At 36.6% G+C, this 19,137-nt stretch overlaps 3 protein-coding genes across 4 annotated transcripts; 2 read left to right on the forward strand and 1 right to left on the reverse strand.

The window, feature by feature from the left end:
• Nucleotides 1-1,061: 1,061 nt before the first annotated feature.
• Nucleotides 1,062-5,492, forward strand: LOC114737515 (uncharacterized). Of its 2 annotated transcripts, none has more exons than XM_028925454.1 (2): nucleotides 1,062-3,714; nucleotides 5,080-5,492. In XM_028925454.1, exon 1 carries the CDS (start codon nucleotides 2,044-2,046, stop codon nucleotides 3,310-3,312), a length of 1,269 nt encoding a protein of 422 aa, XP_028781287.1. In that variant the 5' UTR covers nucleotides 1,062-2,043; the 3' UTR covers nucleotides 3,313-3,714; nucleotides 5,080-5,492. The 2 variants fall into 2 exon arrangements, with proteins under 2 accessions (XP_028781287.1, XP_028781288.1); XM_028925455.1 differs by having other exon boundaries at nucleotides 5,111-5,492.
• A 2,300-nt stretch (nucleotides 5,493-7,792) lies between these two features.
• Nucleotides 7,793-11,905, reverse strand: LOC114737484 (uncharacterized). The gene is made up of 6 exons (XM_028925411.1): nucleotides 11,710-11,905; nucleotides 9,253-10,429; nucleotides 9,085-9,135; nucleotides 8,917-9,015; nucleotides 8,412-8,576; nucleotides 7,793-8,167 (listed from the first exon to the last, which is right to left on the reverse strand). The coding sequence occupies exons 2-6, from the start codon at nucleotides 10,405-10,407 to the stop codon at nucleotides 8,009-8,011; spliced, it is 1,629 nt and encodes a 542-aa protein (XP_028781244.1). The 5' UTR covers nucleotides 10,408-10,429; nucleotides 11,710-11,905; the 3' UTR covers nucleotides 7,793-8,008.
• A 5,673-nt stretch (nucleotides 11,906-17,578) lies between these two features.
• Nucleotides 17,579-18,681, forward strand: LOC114737487 (mitotic apparatus protein p62-like). Its single transcript, XM_028925415.1, has one exon. The coding sequence runs from the start codon at nucleotides 17,599-17,601 to the stop codon at nucleotides 18,394-18,396; it is 798 nt and encodes a 265-aa protein (XP_028781248.1). The 5' UTR covers nucleotides 17,579-17,598; the 3' UTR covers nucleotides 18,397-18,681.
• The last annotated feature ends 456 nt before the right edge of the window (nucleotides 18,682-19,137 follow it).

Below are 19,137 nucleotides of genomic sequence, written 5' to 3' on the forward strand. Positions count from 1 at the left end.
TTTGGAGCCACGTTTAAGTGGCTTTTAGGATTAAAAGTATTTTTAATATGTTTGAGTGTGTTTGGAAGAGTTTAAAAGATTAAGAACTTATGCCAAAATCACATACTTAAGCCAAAAGCTAAAAATTGCAACTTATAGTGTTGGAAAAGTAGAGAGAGAAAGACAAAATGTGGGTCCTATTTCTTTTACTCAAACAGACTTATTTTTACTCAATCATAATCCAAACAACTTTTTACCAATCTCACTTTTACAAACTAACTTTTTAAAATTTTAACCCAAACACAATTCACCTTATCCAATTTAACTTTTATCTAATCTTACTTTTCTAAAAGTCAAACTAGAAATAAGTTATTTTTTTCATTGCCAATCCAAACCTACCCACTAATCATCTAATCAAGAACGAGGGAAAAAAAATCATACCATTGAGATAGTAATATAACTTTTAATGGTAAAAAATAGGAGAAAACGCAGCTATTTTTCTTCTACTAATACTGATATTTTCAAATAAACTCATAAAGCAATACTCTTTTTATTATATTTATAAGTCATGTTCAAAATATTTCATTAAAATAAAGAAAAATTTTACACATGCTATTAACTTTATTTTAAAATTTATTAAGAAAAAAATCACATAATAATAAATAAAAGGCAGAATAGTAGATTTAAAATATGCACCTCAACATATAGACAGGGAGAGAGAAACATATTATGAATACACACAACTACATTTACAGTTTTAACACGAGCGCACGTGGTCTAATCATTGACTGCAATAAGGATTACATTAGGATAACATAAAAATTTGAATTTTTTATGACTCAAGATTTATAATTTTATCATCATCAAGTAAATATCAAATAATGTATACATAAAAAGGTCGAAAAGAAAACAGCTTTCAAATAATAAGCCGCACCCCAAATATAGTACGAAAAGAACTTACAAGTATAGGGAATTTTGAAAATTTTAAACAAAATGAACAAATCAGGAAAAAGAGATAAATTGTTGCTAATTAATTTTTAATTTAATAAGGGAAGGGGAAGACCCGGTGAGGGACGCCGAGAAAGACGAGTGCGAAAGAGAAACCAAAAAGAAGAAACAAAGACGGACAGTATTAGGATTGGCCTTCAGCAGCGATCGTGCTTACACAAAGCCAAGCTCTCAATATAAATCATCAACCCAATAATCCTTCACCAAAAAAAGAAATTATCAAACTTTGAGAGGAAAAACAATTAGATACACTGCGAGCCGAAGCCGAAGCTTCCAAGATTCGAACCCAGTGAGTGAGTTTCGATTTCTATGCAATTCTTCAACTCCAAGGTCAGAGTTCGATCAATGTACAAGCCCTTTGTTTTCCCGCCACGCACTTGCAAGCTTTAGTACTTGCTTTTCATTGTCCTATGTTTCGTTGCAATTTGCAATTTCGTTTTTCGGTTCGTTCCCTGTTAAACTCAATTTTTTTCCAGCTCACTGATCTCCTTCCCCCAACTTCAAATTTTGGAATTTGAAGTTCAAAGCTTTTGAATTTCGCGAAACAATGAGGGTTTAAATCGCTGCAGTGATTCAATGTCCGTTTTGTGATGTTCGAGAGAAGCAAGGTGTCTCCAACCCTGGGTTGGTGATTCAAACTTAAGATATTGATTTGCCGCACAATTCAATGAATTAAGTTTGATTTGCGGAATATCACGCCTTTGCTCAATCAGTTCCATCTCGTTTTCATCCCTAGGGTTTTGGTGCCGGGTACATAGATTTGATTTTGCGTTGAATGGTGTATTTGCGGGCAAATTTTGGGATTATTTCGAGACAACTGTTATTCCGTTCAGAATTCGAAGTTCCGCCTGGGTTACTGTTGTTAGTACGGTTATACATCTGGCCATTCCGCCATGCAGAGCTACGCGTAGTTGATCTGTTTTAAATCATATGGGGGATGGGAGCTGGAGAATTCTTTGGAAACATAATTAAGTGGAATCTGACTCAAATTAGGGTTACAGGTGGGTGGGATATTTTGTGATTTTGTGGGCGGTGTATGAATCTACTTGTTGAGAAATGCAACCCCGGCAGAGCTCAAGAATTGATTTGGCTGAATTGAAGGCACAAATGATAAAGAAGGTTGGAGTTGACAAGTTTAAACGGTACTTTTACTACTTGGAAAGGTTTATTAGTCACAAGCTGAGCAAGCCTCACTTTGACAACCTTTGTAGTCGCATACTTGGCAGGGAGAATGTTCCATTGCACAATCACCTTTTCAGATCAATGCTGATGAATGCATGCCAAGCCAAGACCCCACCACCAATCCAACCATCTGGTCCTTCAAGGTTTGGAACACATGTTACCAACATATCTCCTGGTAGAGAAGATGGGCATGAAACAAATGGCGTCACTTTACAGAATCACATTCAAAATGCACCAATTTGGTCAAATGGGGTTTTACCAGTATCACCACGTAAGATGAGGAGTGGAATACGTGAGCGGAAGCATAGAGATAGACCAAGCCCTCTTGGACCAAATGGGAAGGTTGTCTCTCATCAATCACTAGGTACAGAAGACAGTGGCGGTAAGGGTGACATGGAGAACGGGACTCTCACTCCATGCGATTATCAAAGACCTGTACAACTTCAAGCTGTTGCTGAGTTACCTGAAGATGAAAGAAGAGATGCTGCTCAGCAACCTGCTAATAAACCAATAATACATGGAAAAGGGGTGACTGAAGCTTTAACTGAAGATGGGGAAGAGGTGGAGCAGTCACACTACTTAAGTTTCTCTAGGAGCCCCCTGCTAGCTCCACTAGGGATTCCATACTGCCCAGCAAGTGTGGGTGGGGCCCGCAAAGCTTTACCAGTGGCTAGCACTGGTGATTTCGTTAGCTGTTATGATAGTGGTTGGTTGTCTGACTCTGATACTTTGAGAATGCGCATGGAGCAGATTGTTGCAGTACAGGGTCTTGGGGGTGTTTCTATGGAATGTGCCCATATGTTGAATAATGTGTTGGATGTTTACCTGAAGCGGTTGATCACATCCTGTGTTAATTTAGTGGGGGGTAGGTCTACAAATGCGCTAAGGAAGCCCCCTGTTCAGAAACAGCAGGTTCGGGGCACGGTCATCAATGGTATGTGGTCAAGTAATCATTTACATGTGCAGAGTGCTGGTGGAGTATCAGAAACTGTTCCTGAACACATACCGCCACTGCCATGCTCAGTATCTTTGCTTGATTTCAGAGCTGCCATGGAGTTGAATCCACAGCAACTTGGAGAAGATTGGCCATTGCTATTGGAGAAGATTTCTATGCATGCATTTGAGGAATATCTCTTTTTATGAAGATTTGTCCAAGCAAAGGCTGGTCTGGTTCTTCTGGTTCTATTGGCTTGGCCATGGTTGCTGATCATCAGTGCGCTCAATATGTTGTCATTGCCAGGGCGAACCATTTGACCCCCTGAACTATAAACCCTGACCCTTCCAGGGTGATACACTGGTAGTGGAGCTACAGAATGTCTTATACCTGCTATTTGCAGGCCTGGACAGATCAGAAATCTATTTAACTGCAACCACGGGCACAGTCAAATCAAATGCCCAGGACTGGTTGCTCTGTTGTATCTTTAGCATTGGAGTTGGCTGTATTTGTGATAGCTAGAGATTCCAAGCTTTTTGTTTACCATACAGCCAATGAGAAGGAAAACTAAGAAAGTTTTGCAGAGATACTGTTGTGTTGCTGGGATCAAGGTACTATCACATGTACAAGAGCTACAGGATCGCTCTGTATGTATTTTTAGAATCAGAAGATTGATTGCAATTCAATATCAATAACACATTAACATCTATTGAAATTTTCTTTCAAGCTTTCTTTTAACCACATGATGCTTGATTTCACTGATATTTGGAGTAGTGTTTTGTCTTTCAGTTTTCTCTTGCAGTTGTACAACTCTACGTCTTGCTTTAAATGCAATCATGTTAAGTGTTAATATTAATTAAAGCAGTATGCAAAGTCAGTTTTTGTAGTGTAGATTTAGACATGTCCATTTGGAGTTTCATTAGATTTAGAATTAGATGAACTCAATGTTTTTGTTAAAATTATTTTGATGCCGTCATCTAAAACTCTATTAATGAGTAATGACAAGAGTTTTTTTTTTTTTTTTCCTTTGGCAAAAGTAATGCATTGAGTTTTTTTTTTTTTTTTGGGGGGGGGGGGAAGTAATGTATTGAATTTGTAGTTGCAGATTAGGGTATGGTAATTTTGTGTAATCAGGATCAAGAACATTTTTGGAAACTTCTGGAATTATTGGCAAAGTAAGACTAAAGTTTGTGAAAACCCAACAGGAAAAATTACAGGGGACAAAACACATTTGTATTCAATTTCTTTTTCCCCCTATTTAGTGGCTATTTATTTGCCTCAACGTATGTAAACCATGCTGGGATTAATGTGTTGAATTGTGAATAATAGTGCTGAAAATCCAGCTAATTAATCGTAATTATGGAGATTCAGTTATGGTTGTGGAATTTTTGTGCAAATGACCTTGTTGGATATTGTTTATGGACGCATTAGAGGCATGAAAAAGGTGTCCTTCCTGTTGAATTGTATTATCCCGTCAAACACTTTGAGTGTTAACGCTTTTTATTTGTTCCTGGGAGTCCTTATGCAAAGTGATGAGCATGCAACGGGTCATAATATTCTCTTAGACAGGATTTCCATGTCTTCTTTGAATTTATAAAATAAATTTTAGCATTTGCCTTGTTATGCTATGGTAATGATTCCTAACAACAGTAACTAACGCAATAAAGGATAGAGATAATTTTATAAACTTGTAACAAGTGTTCAGGTTTGCAACCCCACGAAGATAGAATCTTTATATATTTTTAGTTGTGGCATGCAAAAGGCCTTGAATTAAACTTGGAATACTTGTATGATATGAAAATTCAAACTGATTCAACATCAGATTAACTGAAGGTCAGACTGATATTCTGCTTATTCTTGCATGAATTATACCTGTTGATTTTGAATTTTAACGTTGTTCTGCACTGAAGTATATATAATAAAATGAATGACTAATTTCCTATTTCAACTGTGATTGTTTGGTTTTCTTTTACCAGGGGTAATTAAGAATAGTACTTGATCTTACAGGAGAAAGATAAGCTTGACTGTTATCCAGCTTGGCAAACGGTATTATGATAAGAGCTGCTATCCGATGTATTCAGGAACATCATGGATGCTCATTAATTCTGCGTTAACAGGAGCATGCTAATGAGCATATAATTGAGGTTTTCTTGTTCATTGGAATTTCACATTCCACCTAATTCATTGCTGAGTAATTGGCTTTTGCCCTTCCTTGGCTTTGCTGGGGTTTTCTCTTTTATCTATGGCCAAGAATCGCTCACTTCTTTGTTTGGATCAAATCAGTGTTGTAAATTCCTCACTCATGTATATTAATATTTTGACTAATTTATTTCTATTAACCAGAACATTGAAGTTGAATTTTGTTTATTCTGTTTGACGTGATTTGCAATATTCATTCCTGGGCGTCTTGGCATTTTTTCTTTAAAACGGTTTTTTGTTTTTGTGTGTGGGGGGGGGGGAGTTGGGGTGGGGGTTATGGTACCGCTGTGATTTTTATGGTATATTTGTAATAACTGGATTGCGGGGTTGTGCATTATATGGACTTTGAGGTAAGTTGTACTATTTATGGCTTATGAATAGTGAGGCTTTATGTGATTTTATATTATACAGATTTTGTGAGAGAAAATCACATATTGCTTTAAGACTGGGGAAGATTGCTGCTTATAACTTCCATAAACAATTGCATGGACATTAGTTCTGGCAATTTTCTTCCTGAAGTTTCAGAAATATGCAACTAGATACTTGCGTCCGTATATTACCCACGTGTTGTCAGTCATCATCCCTAAGTCCATGATTATTAACAAAAAGGATGGACAGAAATTGCTATCCACACAGCTCACATTCAGGTGGATAATTGATGAAGCAAAAGTTCAGCCAATGGGGTTGTGGTTGAAACCGGTAAAATGCAAACGAACCGCTTATGTAGTTATGTCTACATATTTGGTCCCTTATTTTGAATAAATTGAAGTCTGAATAGATGCTAGGGGAATACTGGCATAGTTGAAAAATCACCCCGGTTCAGGCGCAGATGATTACTACTCTACCTTACATTAGTTGCCATATTTCATTGCAAGGTTATGTTCTACTTAATTTTCCAAGTGCGGCAGAAGATGAATGGCCTGAAATGAGAGAGCTGCTCTCTGGTTGCTCTGTTTTACCTACTGAGTTCCTTTTCACATTGCTATTCAGTCATAGAATATTTTGTAGTCTGCAGCTTGGGCTATTGTTTTGAGGCATTTTCAGGTTGGCATGGCGATCGCCGTGGTGAAGGTAACAGCTGCAGGAAATGAGAACATACAGTGAGTTAGTAGTTGGTTTTAAAAAAAAAAAAAGTGATTTCTCGATCAGCGGCTAACAGGTGTTTATCTGCGTGTACTTATATCCTGTGAGTAAATTTAAATATTCATATGAATAATGAAAGTGTAAATTTGTTGATATTGGGCTTGCGGTTCAGTGTACGAGTTTGCTGTCTAGCGAATCCCTCTGTTTCGTTGTAAGGGAGGGGAGGTGGAAGATTTTAATGAGTTAGATTTACAAAAATAAAAATAATAAGTGAGGTTAAAAGTGTTTAATTTTTCTTATTATTTTTTATATTCTCTCTTTATTTTATAACCTCAATTCCTCTTCAAGCAGAGTTAGAGTTGTACATAAGTGAATTGCCGAACAAGGATTTGTCACAGAGTTTCAGAGTTGTATTCAAATTCTACCATGGAGTAAATACGGGCAAGGAAGTTGCAGTGACATGGAATTGTAGTTGTACAGTAGAAACAGTAGGCCGTAGGTTCTGTTTTTGGGGAGAAACCCTTGGTTGGCCATGTCAGGTGTTCATATCATTGTTACTTCGCTTCAGTTCAGATGTTTCTTTTTCCTGCTGGCTTATGAGAACAATAAGATGTTTTGGATTTCATGTAGTTTAAAGGTTTCAATCTTGTGTTACATGGTATGTCAGCCGTCTTAAATCTATATATTCCAAGAGGGTGGAGTGGGACTTATGTGAAATGGACAGTCGATATATCTTTAGATAGCACATGACCAAAATTCTTTTGCACCCACAGCGAGGTGCTATTGCTGAGTCAGGCATATGAATATTCTCTTCATTCCGTCATTGAGGCACATATGACAATTAGTTCCGACCAGATTGAATTAAACATAATTGCTTATTAAATGATAGCGGTGTTTTGCTTATCAGACGTATGTTTGGTGAAATCTTAATAAATGTGATTTACTATGTGAATTTCAGATGCGCCATTTTATGGATCAGTATTTATTTAAAAGCTCTTTTAATGAAAAGCGCTGTTTTGCTTACATAGATTAACAATTTTGTGTGCCTATCGTTTTCCGTTAGGGCTATTCAGTCTCGTGAGATGCTGCGTTACTTGTAACTCCAAAATTTGCTTTTGATTTGATTCCCGGTGGCTTGGCATTTTCGCTCTTTTGTTCCCTTTGAGAAAATGTATTCATTTTTTGGCCTCTTATGAGGGAGTTCGTGCTGATGTTTTCAAATTTCGGATAAGTCATTATTATAATGCGCGTTCTTCTTTTTGTTGTTCAGAAAGCATCGGAAAATGTTTTCCTCTTCCAAATAATCATTACCTGGGAAAACGTGCACAGCACAATAAAAATACTGGAAAATGACAAAAGGGGTTAATTCCACTTTGTCTTCAGTTTCACTCCTTACTGTGTGAAAAGGCAGAGAAAAAAAGGACTACGATTTAACCGTTATAATTCAACTTGACAAGAAATTGCAGTCTGAAGCGGAGCGGCTTCGTTTTATTACTTGATGAATAATCGGGACAGATGGTATGGCTATGTACAAGTGAGACGCGACCACTAAGAAGCGATAAGAAGTAAATATGATTTTGTACAGAGAGGGGACAGAAAGACGAAACAATGGAATGGATTGATTCAAGGGGTTGAAGTTGAGGAAGACGAATGTGATGGTGCCGCAGACGCTTTGCAAATAGGACACCAATTCTTGAGGCGCAGCCATTGCTGTATGCACCCCACATGATATCTATGCTCGCATTGCAGACTCCCCACTTCCTCTGCCTCCACATATTCCTCCTGCAATTTCAACAGTAAATATATCTTCTTCACTTCTTGTTCTGAAATTAATCTACGGTGAATGTCCAGTTGGAGGCCATCTTTTAGCAGGTGTTTAGATTAGCTTATTTCAGCTAATTTTGCGTGCGAGAAGAGTTTTATCTTGTAAAAAGTTTAAAAAGCCTTTTTTTCCCCCTAAAAAAAGTGATTCTGGCCCAAATGGATATCATCCACGAAGAAGGCTTCAGTGAATGTGAGAAAGTACCTGGCAGATGCTGCATTTTATGTCATCATTATCCTCATTGCAGCTCTCAGCTGCATCATCTGAAGAGGCAGGTTGATGGAAACTTCTCTTTAGGCATTCTGTAAGTGCTTCCTCTGTTAGAGCTGTGCTCACAGAACCCATCCTTTCTTCCAAAGCCAGGAGTTCCTGTCATTTGCATGGAAAATATTGGCGAAAATAGCTAAAAATAAAATAAAAGTATAATTTTGAATCCTTTATCAGAGCCATCTCCCTCATAATCATGGCTAAATTGCCAGCTTCTCTCTTGAAAAAGAGAAGAGGCGTCTTTTTACCAATGAATAGCATTTAAATTATATTCTCAATCTAGCTTTCTTCTTATTCTTATTTTTTCCTTTGGGACCATCATCACACGCCTGTTTGAAGAAAATTATTTTCATTCATTTTGTGGGCAGAGTCCATAAACAACAATATTCTTTTCCCCCTTTTTTGGGGTAAAATTGAAAGGGAAGTAGATTTAATAACAAACCTCGTATGACATGTTATCAATATCCAATCGCATGTCTCTATGTTGATCATAGAAGTTTAGTCCATTAAGGAACAAGTTGGTTTCCAGTAAAAGAATTTGCTGCAAAGACACAAAACGTTAAGTGTCAGTAAATCGATTAATTTAAGTCTAGTCAATGTGTAGAATTACCTCATGGGTAAGATCTTCATCTTGTTCAATCCTCTCGAGTGCCAATAAAACCTATACACATTTATCAAACAGTGCCCTTGTAATCTATCATTAAAGAACCTGATTTTTTTTCCCAAAAAAAAAAAAAAAAAAAACTTATGTACTCCTATACTTCAAATGGAAGATTACCTCTGCAATGCCATCCATGTTGCAGCGTCGGAAACTGTCCCGGTTTATAAGAGAACGAGTGATTCCATATTCTGAAGGGGATGGGGGCAAAACACCAAATAACTGCTCACTGCTACTACCCGGTCTACTGTAAGATCTTGGAATTCTCAGGGGAGTATTCAACGAGGAGTGATGTAATAAATCATGAGCATTAAGGTCACTGGAATGAGGCAAAGATGATATGGTAATAGGGGACTCATTGGGTGGTGCAGGGTTTTCATTTTCTTGGCTAGGAAGCCTTCCCCTGGCATGACCATTGAAAGATCTTCTAGTTCTAACTGATCCAATGTTGTTGTTATCCCTGTGAGGAGGCAAGTTTCTGGATATTCTTGAATCTGATATAGATATACCATTCCTGGAGCCAGAATGTTGTCCGTCCACTGAAGATCCACTCATCTTCTTACCTCTAGCAGAGCTACTTTCTCCTTCACAGTTTCTCTTTTTCATCACATCTTTCCTTCTATTCAGGGTTGAATCAGATGATGAACAGCCTGAAGGGATGACATCAGATATAGAATTGCATCTGAGGTTCCTCAAGCCATACCTGCTAACTCCTGAGCGTGTCACCGAGGCAGAGCTTTTAAAATCTTGACCATTCAATCCAGGCTTTTGACGAAGACTCCTCCTGTATGTTGTGTTTGATGCTACACTAGAGCTTCCTACTTCCATTGGCATGATATTAATAGACTCTGAACTTTCCACTCCAGCTTGAGGCCCTCTTTGAATTTTTTCAGGTGGTGGGATGAGCTCAGAAATTTCTGTTTCATCCTGTAAACTACTCGTTTCACATGCTGCAGTCTCTGATTGACAAGATAATGTTTTCCGGGGCTCTATAGGGGATTTTCCTGGGTTATAAGATCCAGGTAAAGTTCTAGAGGAACTTCCGATAGCTTCCTTACGACCTGAAGATCGGATTGGAGGCCTTGAAGATTTCCCTTTTTCAGATGAACTGAATTGAGCATTCTTTGGAGAATTCACTCTACTGCTGCAACCCGGTCGACTGCAAAACCGACCATTACGGTCCCTAGCATTAGCAGTATCTCTAAATACATGAGCCATCCCCTTTTTAGGTACTGCCACCCCATCTATGGCTCGTTTACCAGAATAATCATCCATCTGTCGCTTATTCAATTTAAATCTGCAAAACATCGATACGAAGTATTAAAAAGGCATCAGCTCATACGGAGCAACCATATCAGTCCAGAGACCAAAACTTCAGCATACTCGTCAAAAAAGAAATGGAAACGGCAGCAATGGTAAGCATCGTCCCTGACCATGACTATAGTCAATTTTTTTAAATTAATCTACTTCAACGTAAACCCAGAAACCTTCCCAACCTCTTCACGCAATACAAACATTTATTTCTTTTTTTTCCTTTCGTTTTTTAGGGGCTAGAAGCCCTCTTTCTTTTTGATTATTCTAGAGATATCAGAATCCATTACTACAGCAGCCAAGGGGTTATCCAAAATATTCCGAGGTTAGAATCTCTCACCAAAGGGCTTCAGATGAATCTACAGACAAGATGATGCCGATTGATTTTATCAAATTAATGTTACATTTATACACCCTAATATCATTGTTTCCCAGTGGATTGGATATCATTCACTTGAGATTTTAGTATTCCGAAAGGACCAGTATACTCAGGTAGAATAAACTTTTAGCCCAAAAGAACAAAAAGGAAGAATAAAGCAATACATGATGAAGGCGAAAAAACGCTTTGATCAATTCAATACCAATCTGGAATGCCCATGAACAAAGCTATGAGATGAGCGAGTTCAAGAAGGTAGTCTGCCATCTAGTCGTCAATAAGAAAGAAGAATAACGAAGTTTTGGAAAGTTCATCATTCCTGGAATCATCGGATATAAATAATAGAGCAGAAGAACGCTAATTTTTTTTTTTGGACAGAAGAAGAACGCTAATATTATTTGTTGTTGTTGTTGTTTCTTATTACTATAATAACAAAGTTGAATAAGGGAGAAAGACAAGGACTCCTGATAGCCACATGCTCATATTTCGTCCCAAAAAAAGAGGGTCGCTTCGTTTTTTAAGGACGCTTCAATCCAATTATTCTCCACACAATTAAGCTCTACACAAGACCATCTCCGTGATTTCAGAGTTTCCATAGGCTGAAACCACTCACCAAGAGAAACTATTAAAAAGGAGACCAGCTCTTCAGAATTCTAGCTCCTCCATATCCCCAAGCACATAAAAAGGGGAAAATCATAGCCAGAATCAATCGAATAGGCATTAACAAGATAACGACTGAATATGCAGACATATATTTTACATAAAAAAGAGAAGAGGCCCAGGAAACAAAACCGATATCGAATTAACCAATCATTTGGCCGATTAAAAATGAAGAAATTGATAAAAGGGGACTGGACCCAGATGGAAAACCAACAAAACAAGGTGGCTACCTTTGTGTGATTCTCGTTTGTAGAGAGGGAGAGAGAGAGAAGAGAGTTCTGAGACTTGAGAGTTCAGAATCCTGCAGGCTTCAGAGAAAGAAATGAATGAGTCGTAACTTTTGAGAGAGAGACGAGCAACAACATGGAGAGGGGTGGAAGATCCTGTGGTCCAATACGAATGAGGAACAGTTTATAAGGTGAATATAAAAGTGTTCGGGGAAGCTGAATCGAAAAGGGAAAAACAGAAATAGTAGAAGAGGCGTCGTAATTGAAAAAGGTGGTTGAAGCAAGAACCAAACCATTGTCGGCCGTCGGATCCCAACTCCAAAGAGGAAATCCCATTTCTGCCCGTCGACTTGATTCAATAAGAACTCTCTCTCTCTGTGCTTTTTCGGTTTGGCTCCACCTGCTCTTCGCCGCCTAACCCACCACTTTTTTTTTTTTTGCTTCTCTTCCTTTTTTTTCATGGCAGCAAAACCTTTTTATGATCTGGTGTTATTTTAATAATTTAAATAAATTATTTCCTTTCATCATAAACGTTTTTGGACAAATGTCATAATTAAAATATTCAAGAAAAAAGACTAATTAACAACATGTAACTTAATTGCATAAATTAAGTGATAGTAGTAAATCACTAAATCCCCGCACTCTTTGGAAGAGAAAGAAAGGGTTATGGAGTCCCATTAAACAGGTCATTCTCCCAGCAAGTATTTAATGCAGTTGCACGCTTATAGTTCAAATACGAGGTTTTTGGTTAAACTGGTATGGTATGGTATACTCCAGTGATCTTATTTATAAAGCAGAGAAAAAAAGTTTTTTTTTTCTATTTATAAATCACTTCATTAAATTTTCAGCGTGAATGTATTATTTTGTTTTCTATTTATTATGGTATAGGTAGTTATCTTCTTTGAAAGGTATATATATTAAATATGGGTAAAGTTAAAAAACTATTATATTTTAACGGAGTTAATACGTTTTAAGTGTTTTCTTTATTCATATAAAATATGTTGAAAGTTTCTTATAAATAAAATACTCTTATTTACCATAAGATCCGCTTTCAAAGATGAAATGGGAAAAAAAAAAAAGGGTCAGCATGTGGGATTAAGGTTATTGAGAAACAAGGAACACACCACAGTGATCTGCCAGGTCAAGAAAGGCATCATAAATTGGGCTGCAATAAATAAAAACAACAAAAATAATTACAAATCAATAACAGCCAATTAGTAAATTTCAATCTGAAGGCGACATCATTATTAATTATTATATGTGTCTCGAGTTTTTGTGTTTTTTTTTTTTTTGGTTAAGGCTAATCTCTCCACTTGAGATAAACCTGCACGTTATTTTCACAATGTGAGGAGTGACAATTAATGTAGGCGCACTAATTGTGACAACAAATGTGCGCTATAACGTAAATTAATTGGACAGCGGAACCCTCTTTTGATTTATTGAACATGATTCATCCCAATCACTGTTTTGATTCGTGCGTCATTGCTAATAGATTTTTACACGTCACCATATTATATAATAACCAGCCCAAAATTTTAATATGTGCTGTATTGGTTACAGGAAGAATTTGGATATCATCTTAAAACACAAACAAATAAAAATATTAATGTGAACTAGAATGGATTTCATAAATATGAGTTTTTTTTTTTTTTTTTTGCTTTTGTTGTGTTTGGGATTATTATTATTATTTTTTTTCTAGTGAAATGAAAAAAGGGAAGAAAATATTTGAATTTCGGAAGAGAATAAAAGAGGGAAGTCAATCAATATGTATTGTAAAGGTTATAATGAATTATATAAATATAGTTTCTTAAAAAAATAATTATGGGAATAAATAAATGAAAGGACGAGGGGTGAGTGGGCGCATGGAAGCCAAGTGGAGTGCTCTCCTTTGACGGGGATGCCGCCTTTCTTTTTGTGAACATTCAGATAAGCCCAACGCCCATCTCTCTTTTATTTTTATTTTTAACATTATTAACTAATTGTTTTCATCTTTACATTATTTTTTAAAAATTAATTTTATTTTAAACCCTCTCTAATTTTTATTATTCTCTCTCCTCTTGCTTTTACCTAGGCGTTTTCTAATTAATGTTACTTTTATTTTATCTATAATTTAATACAAATTAATATGTTGTGTATTTATATTGGCCCCAACTTTGTTAAATGAAGAGACAATGCTAACAAATAACAAAAATGAAAATAAATCATGGAGAAGATAAATGAAAGGGCCCACACTTTTGGATGTATTATTTTTATTATTAGTGAATAAATAAATGCACAATCTTCCCTGCCTCCCCTTCTCTGTTTGTGTCAGCTTTTGTTTACGCATGAGCATTATATATGGAGAATTACGATCAAGTCTCATAAAAAAAATAATTATTATAAAGTCTTAATAATAATTTCAACAATCTATAATGACAAGTCTTATAATGAGAATGACAACTTTAACTTATTTTTTTAATCTTCTCAAATCATCTTATAATTCTCTCTAGTAGTATATATGTTACTTCTATTAAGAATTAATTTAATAACGTAAATTAAATCAAAATAAAAGTAAATTTAAATAACCGAAGTTATTTCGTTGAAAAAGGAAGATAGTTTGTTACCCATAAAAAATGATAACGTAAACCTTATTTTAAAACTACTAAAGGGTCAGCGGCGTCTTCAACCAAACAAGTTGACAAAAAATATATATATAATCAATTAATGACCATCAATGTGAATTATAGTCCGAGAATTCCGAAATACGTCTTCTTTGATGATATGATAAGGAATAACCTTGTTAATCAGAAAATAATAAATTTTCGATGGTGCGTATTTATATACAAAATTCTATAGCGTTTATAAATCATGTGACTTGGAACCTTTTTTTTTTTTTCTTACCTTCCCTTCTACTTTAATTTTTTTTTTTACTAAAAGTAGATATTCTCTTATTAGAAGCAATCCTATTTGAGACACTGTCAGGTACTAAATGTGGACACTTCTCCCAGCGAGGATTTGAACCTTGATTCACCACGTTTTGGGAGACTAACTCCTTCCGCTAGACCCAACCTCCGTTGGTACCTTCCCTTCTACTTTAACCTATTCAGTTATTATCAAAGTGCTTTAGGTAAATGTTCATCATACTCAAACCTAAATACTTAATATAGACACATGCTCTAGTCTTTTAGACTTAATTGTCTAATTAATTAATTAATTTTAGGCTTTAGCCTCTTGTTTGTATTATTTTTTTTAAAAAAAAAACTCAAGCTAAACGGCCGCAATAAAAAAAATAGTCAAGTTGTGAGATGGTGAGGTTAGGAAGGCACGTTATTTTGGAAGGCATCAAATTTCAATTTATGATTGATGATTGAAAAAGAATATACTACCACCCGTCTCTGTCCAATTATAATAAATGCTTTTTTTTCTTATTATATTTTTTCGCCAATAGTAATAAAAGTGAGTACGACTTTTCGCATAAAATACGACAACAAACGAATGAGAACCAGGAAAAAAAAAAAGAAATAAAAGAAAAAGAAAGAAAACTGAGGATTTTGCAATGGCAGCCCTCCAGAGCACTCATATTTATGTACATGGAACCTTCGGGAAATGCCACCACACAAGGCGGCTACGATGCGAACCTCTTCGTCACATTCTATGACCGCACTGGCGTACGTACGATGATCACAAAGAAAAATATACCACAAATAATTTAAAATTAATATTATTTTTAGTTCTTAAAATGTAATCTCATTTTAATTTTGATTCATATAACTTAAAAACAATAGTTCTTATTATTAAATGTTGATGCCTAAAGATTTTGATCCCTAAACTCGTATTTTTAATTTATGAAAATAATGTTTCAAGAACTAAAAACATTGGTTTTAAACTGTAAGGGTTAAAATTAAAATTAGGTCAAACTTCAGGGACTAGATATGATATTAAACTAATAACTAATTTTACATGGTTTTGCTTTTTTTTTTTTTAAATGAAATGGAAAAGGTCAACGATTGCATCCCATGTGTGTCGGATTTTCATCAAATTGGGTGATGGATGAAACCAATGATGAAGAGATTTGAGTTTTCAAGGGCAGCAATGTTGCCTGTTGCTCTTAACACCACAACCTATCTGAGTTGTGCGTAATTTGCGCTTCTTTCATCTTATTATTAATCCCTTCACTAACCCCTTCTTCTGTTTTCTCTCTTCCAACCAATCTTTCTTTTTTGTTTGTTTTTTTTTTCCTTTTTGGTTTTCTTTTTCTCATTTCTCTTCTTTGTTCTTCTTCTTCTTCTTCTTCATAAATTGTCCTCTCGTAATTCATTCAGGTTCCCATAAGTTCACTCTTCCATGAACTTTCTTTCATCAGGGTACGTTATCTCAGCTTCCACTGCCCTGCTTTTATATAATTTTGTTCTTCCTTTGTTTGGAAGCTTTTTTTCTTCTCTTTGTTCTATGTCATGTACATGATTATATGAAGTTATGCGAGATAATCATTGTGACTTCTTTGCACCTTTGAAAAATAACATAAAATAATAAAGTGGCATTATTTTAGGTTCTTGTGAGTACTCATGGGATGATTAGAATCTTTTCGCTTACATTTAAGGCCTTTTCTTTTGGAATAAGCTTTCTTTTCTCATTTGTAAGGTACCTTTTTAGTGGGTTCCTCTAATTCATTATTCTGTGAATGAGCAGATAGCCAGATCATATGATGGATGCTCTGAACACATATTGTTGGGCTTTTCAAGTGTCCCCTGACGTTACTTTGCTTGTCTTTTTAGGTTTTACAGTTCAACGTTTATAGGCTTTTCATTTTGATTTCTCACATCCACGTTTTATATTTGTGCGTCACAATCTGCAATCAAGGCAAATTTGTGCGAATTTGACCCTTCATCTTTTAGCCCAAAACGGTAAGGGGGCAAAAAAAAAAAAAAAATTTTGCATCGTTATTCCATTGGTAGCCTCTATCAATGGGGCCGAAAGAGTAACCGCATCAATCTGCCCCCCCAAAAGATTGTAAACTATAATTTTCTTATTTTTAAAGGGACAGAATTTGAACAAAAATCAAATGCTTGGGGGCCTAGAATGATAACAAAACCTATGAGAGCACCAATTAATAACAGGATTATCTGTGAAGCACCAAACCAAGGTTTTACATAAATGTTTGAGTACTGCTCATCAGCTGTGAGTATGATAAAAACTGCTGTGCCTAGCATTCAATTTAATTATCTGGGAATGTGGTGTGAGCAGGTTGTTCTGAAGAGTAATAGCAGAAACAGAGATTTATGGCATCGGCAAGACCAAAAGAGAACAATGCAGTTGGGAAGGAGAAGGTCCTGTCCTCAAATTCTCACAGTACAAGCACAAAAAAGACCATAAAACCATGCAAGCCAAGCGACAAGCCCACCTCATCAACAGAAAAAGAAAAACAGATCCCAAACTACCTCAAGCCTACCATAAGCTCACGCCTTGACTCCCACTCCTCCAAGAACAGTACGACTGGTTCTCCCCAGAGAACTGTTATAAACAGGAGAAGATCTTTGGATAAGCCTCCATCACCTTCACACTTAACTAAACACAACCAATCATCTTCAAGGCTGCACAAAGCCCTTGTGTCTCCAGGTCCCAGGGAGAGATCAGGAGCACAGCTTCGATCTTTGCCTTCCAAACCCGCTTCAGAGAAGACCTCAAGAACGTCCAGAGATGGGAAATTGTCCACCAACACCAAGAGTTTAAACAAGAGTCGTAAGAGCCCTAGTCCCACACCTAAGAAGGTAGCTCGTGACGGTTCTACTACTGTGAATTCAACCAAAGCTCCCAAGGGTGATGCTGAAACTAAAGAGAAATTGAAAAAAGTCGAAACTGAAGCGGAAGAAAAAGATGCTTCAAATGAAAAGGTAGAAGAAGTGGTGAGGGAAGATGGCAATAAGCAAGAAGAAAGTGAAAATGCAACTGACCAGATTAATCCGCCAGTCATTGACATTGAAAATAAACATGAACAAAAGAAAGAGCATGAACAAGATCAGGTGGTTGAGGAGTCTAAACCTGGCGAGCCTCAGATTCAAGAGCATGAGCAAGACCAGGTCATTGAGGAGTCTAAACCTGGCGAGCCTCAGAGTCAAGCTGATGATGATGATGATGATGATAATAATTCCTACAGCATCAGAAGAAGAAGATCAAGAACGACAAGAAGAAGAAGAAGAAGCGGTTAGTGTGGCAGAGGAAACAAAACCGGTTGTTGAGGTAGAGGAAGCACAAAAAGAGGATCCACAAGAACAGAAGGCTGAAGATGTACATCACGAGGATGAGAATAAGAGCCCAGATGAAAGCATTGATCATCCAGAACCAGAAGAGCAAAAGGTTGATGTTGAAGCAAAGGAAGAAGAAAACCACAATGGGCTTACAGAAGAAATGGAGAGTGAGAACAACGAAGAGGGAAAGGAGGAGAAGGAAGTAGTGGAGGGAGAAACAGATGGAGGAGTTAAAATGAAGGAAGGAGAGGATAACGATAATGATGAGGAGAAGGAGGAAGTCGAAGAGGAGAAGGCTGAATCAACACCAAAACAACAAGGTGCAGAGGGGCAAGGGAAGAAGGAGACGACTCAGGTATCCAATAACGTAATAGAAGAAACAGCAAGCAAACTGGAGAAGAGGACAAACAAGGTAAGAGCATTGGCTGGGGCATTTCAGACTGTCATTGACCATCAATCCAAATGAAACAGGCATCTACCTATTTTATGTGTTATACTTGAAAATTAAATAATCATAAAGTATGATGATTTTTAGTAGAAAGCATTCATTATTCATACTTTGTGATCATTTCATTCTTCAATATAAAGAAGTTATTGCATAAGTTCTCATGTATCCCTCCAGAACCGGAGGAGCAAGGTTGTCCTAAACTTCATCATTTGTAAATCATTTCCTTCAATATGTAATAGCATTTCTCTGTCTACTCTGCCACAGATAACCATACATGTAAACAAGCTCAACCAACATCACCTCCTCTTTGCTTGCCTATTGTATAACAAGTCTTATCTGAGTTATCGGGCAGCCTAAGTCTGCTTGCCTCTTGTACACACAAAAAAAAAAAAAAATCACCTCCCCTTTATCAATATATTTATAGAGCCAGGCAAAGTCCAGAGTTGCATTATAGCCGATGCCTACTTATGTTGACAAAGTACTTTCATTGTTGAGGAGCTGGGCGAGTTATTGGCTAAAGAAGCGGTGGTTATGCACAGGCGAGGTCTTTTAGGTAGTTGTTATTAAGGTCTCGCTAGACGGGGCAATTTTAACTCGATATATCATCTCCTCCTAAAATGACCAAATTCTCATACACCTAGCTCGTGAACTTGAAGAAGAGAATCTGGAATCTGGAAAATGGAAAACGCAATGCGTGTGTGTGTGTAAATTGTAAATTTTCCGCCGATTTGCCTCCCCAGTTTTAAAAAATACACAAAG

The sequence above is a fragment of the Neltuma alba genome, unplaced genomic scaffold (genome assembly GCF_004799145.2).
Source record: "Neltuma alba isolate B1F8T4 unplaced genomic scaffold, ASM479914v2 tig00013459_pilon, whole genome shotgun sequence".
Lineage (NCBI taxonomy): Eukaryota > Viridiplantae > Streptophyta > Magnoliopsida > Fabales > Fabaceae > Neltuma > Neltuma alba.

What these genes read in the sequence shown, in the direction of transcription:
- LOC114737515 (XM_028925454.1), top strand. Translation starts at nt 2,044, where the DNA reads ATGCAACCCCGGCAGAGCTCAAGAATTGATTTGGCTGAATTGAAGGCA.
- LOC114737484 (XM_028925411.1), bottom strand. Translation starts at nt 10,407, where the DNA reads ATGGATGATTATTCTGGTAAACGAGCCATAGATGGGGTGGCAGTACCT. An exon ending in ACATGGATGGCATTGCAGAG is followed by an intron (nt 9,136 to 9,252) that starts GTAATCTTCCAT and finishes AAATGTGTATAG; the next exon opens with GTTTTATTGGCACTCGAGAG. An exon ending in ATGAAGATCTTACCCATGAG is followed by an intron (nt 9,016 to 9,084) that starts GTAATTCTACAC and finishes GTGTCTTTGCAG; the next exon opens with CAAATTCTTTTACTGGAAAC.
- LOC114737487 (XM_028925415.1), top strand. Translation starts at nt 17,599, where the DNA reads ATGGCAATAAGCAAGAAGAAAGTGAAAATGCAACTGACCAGATTAATC.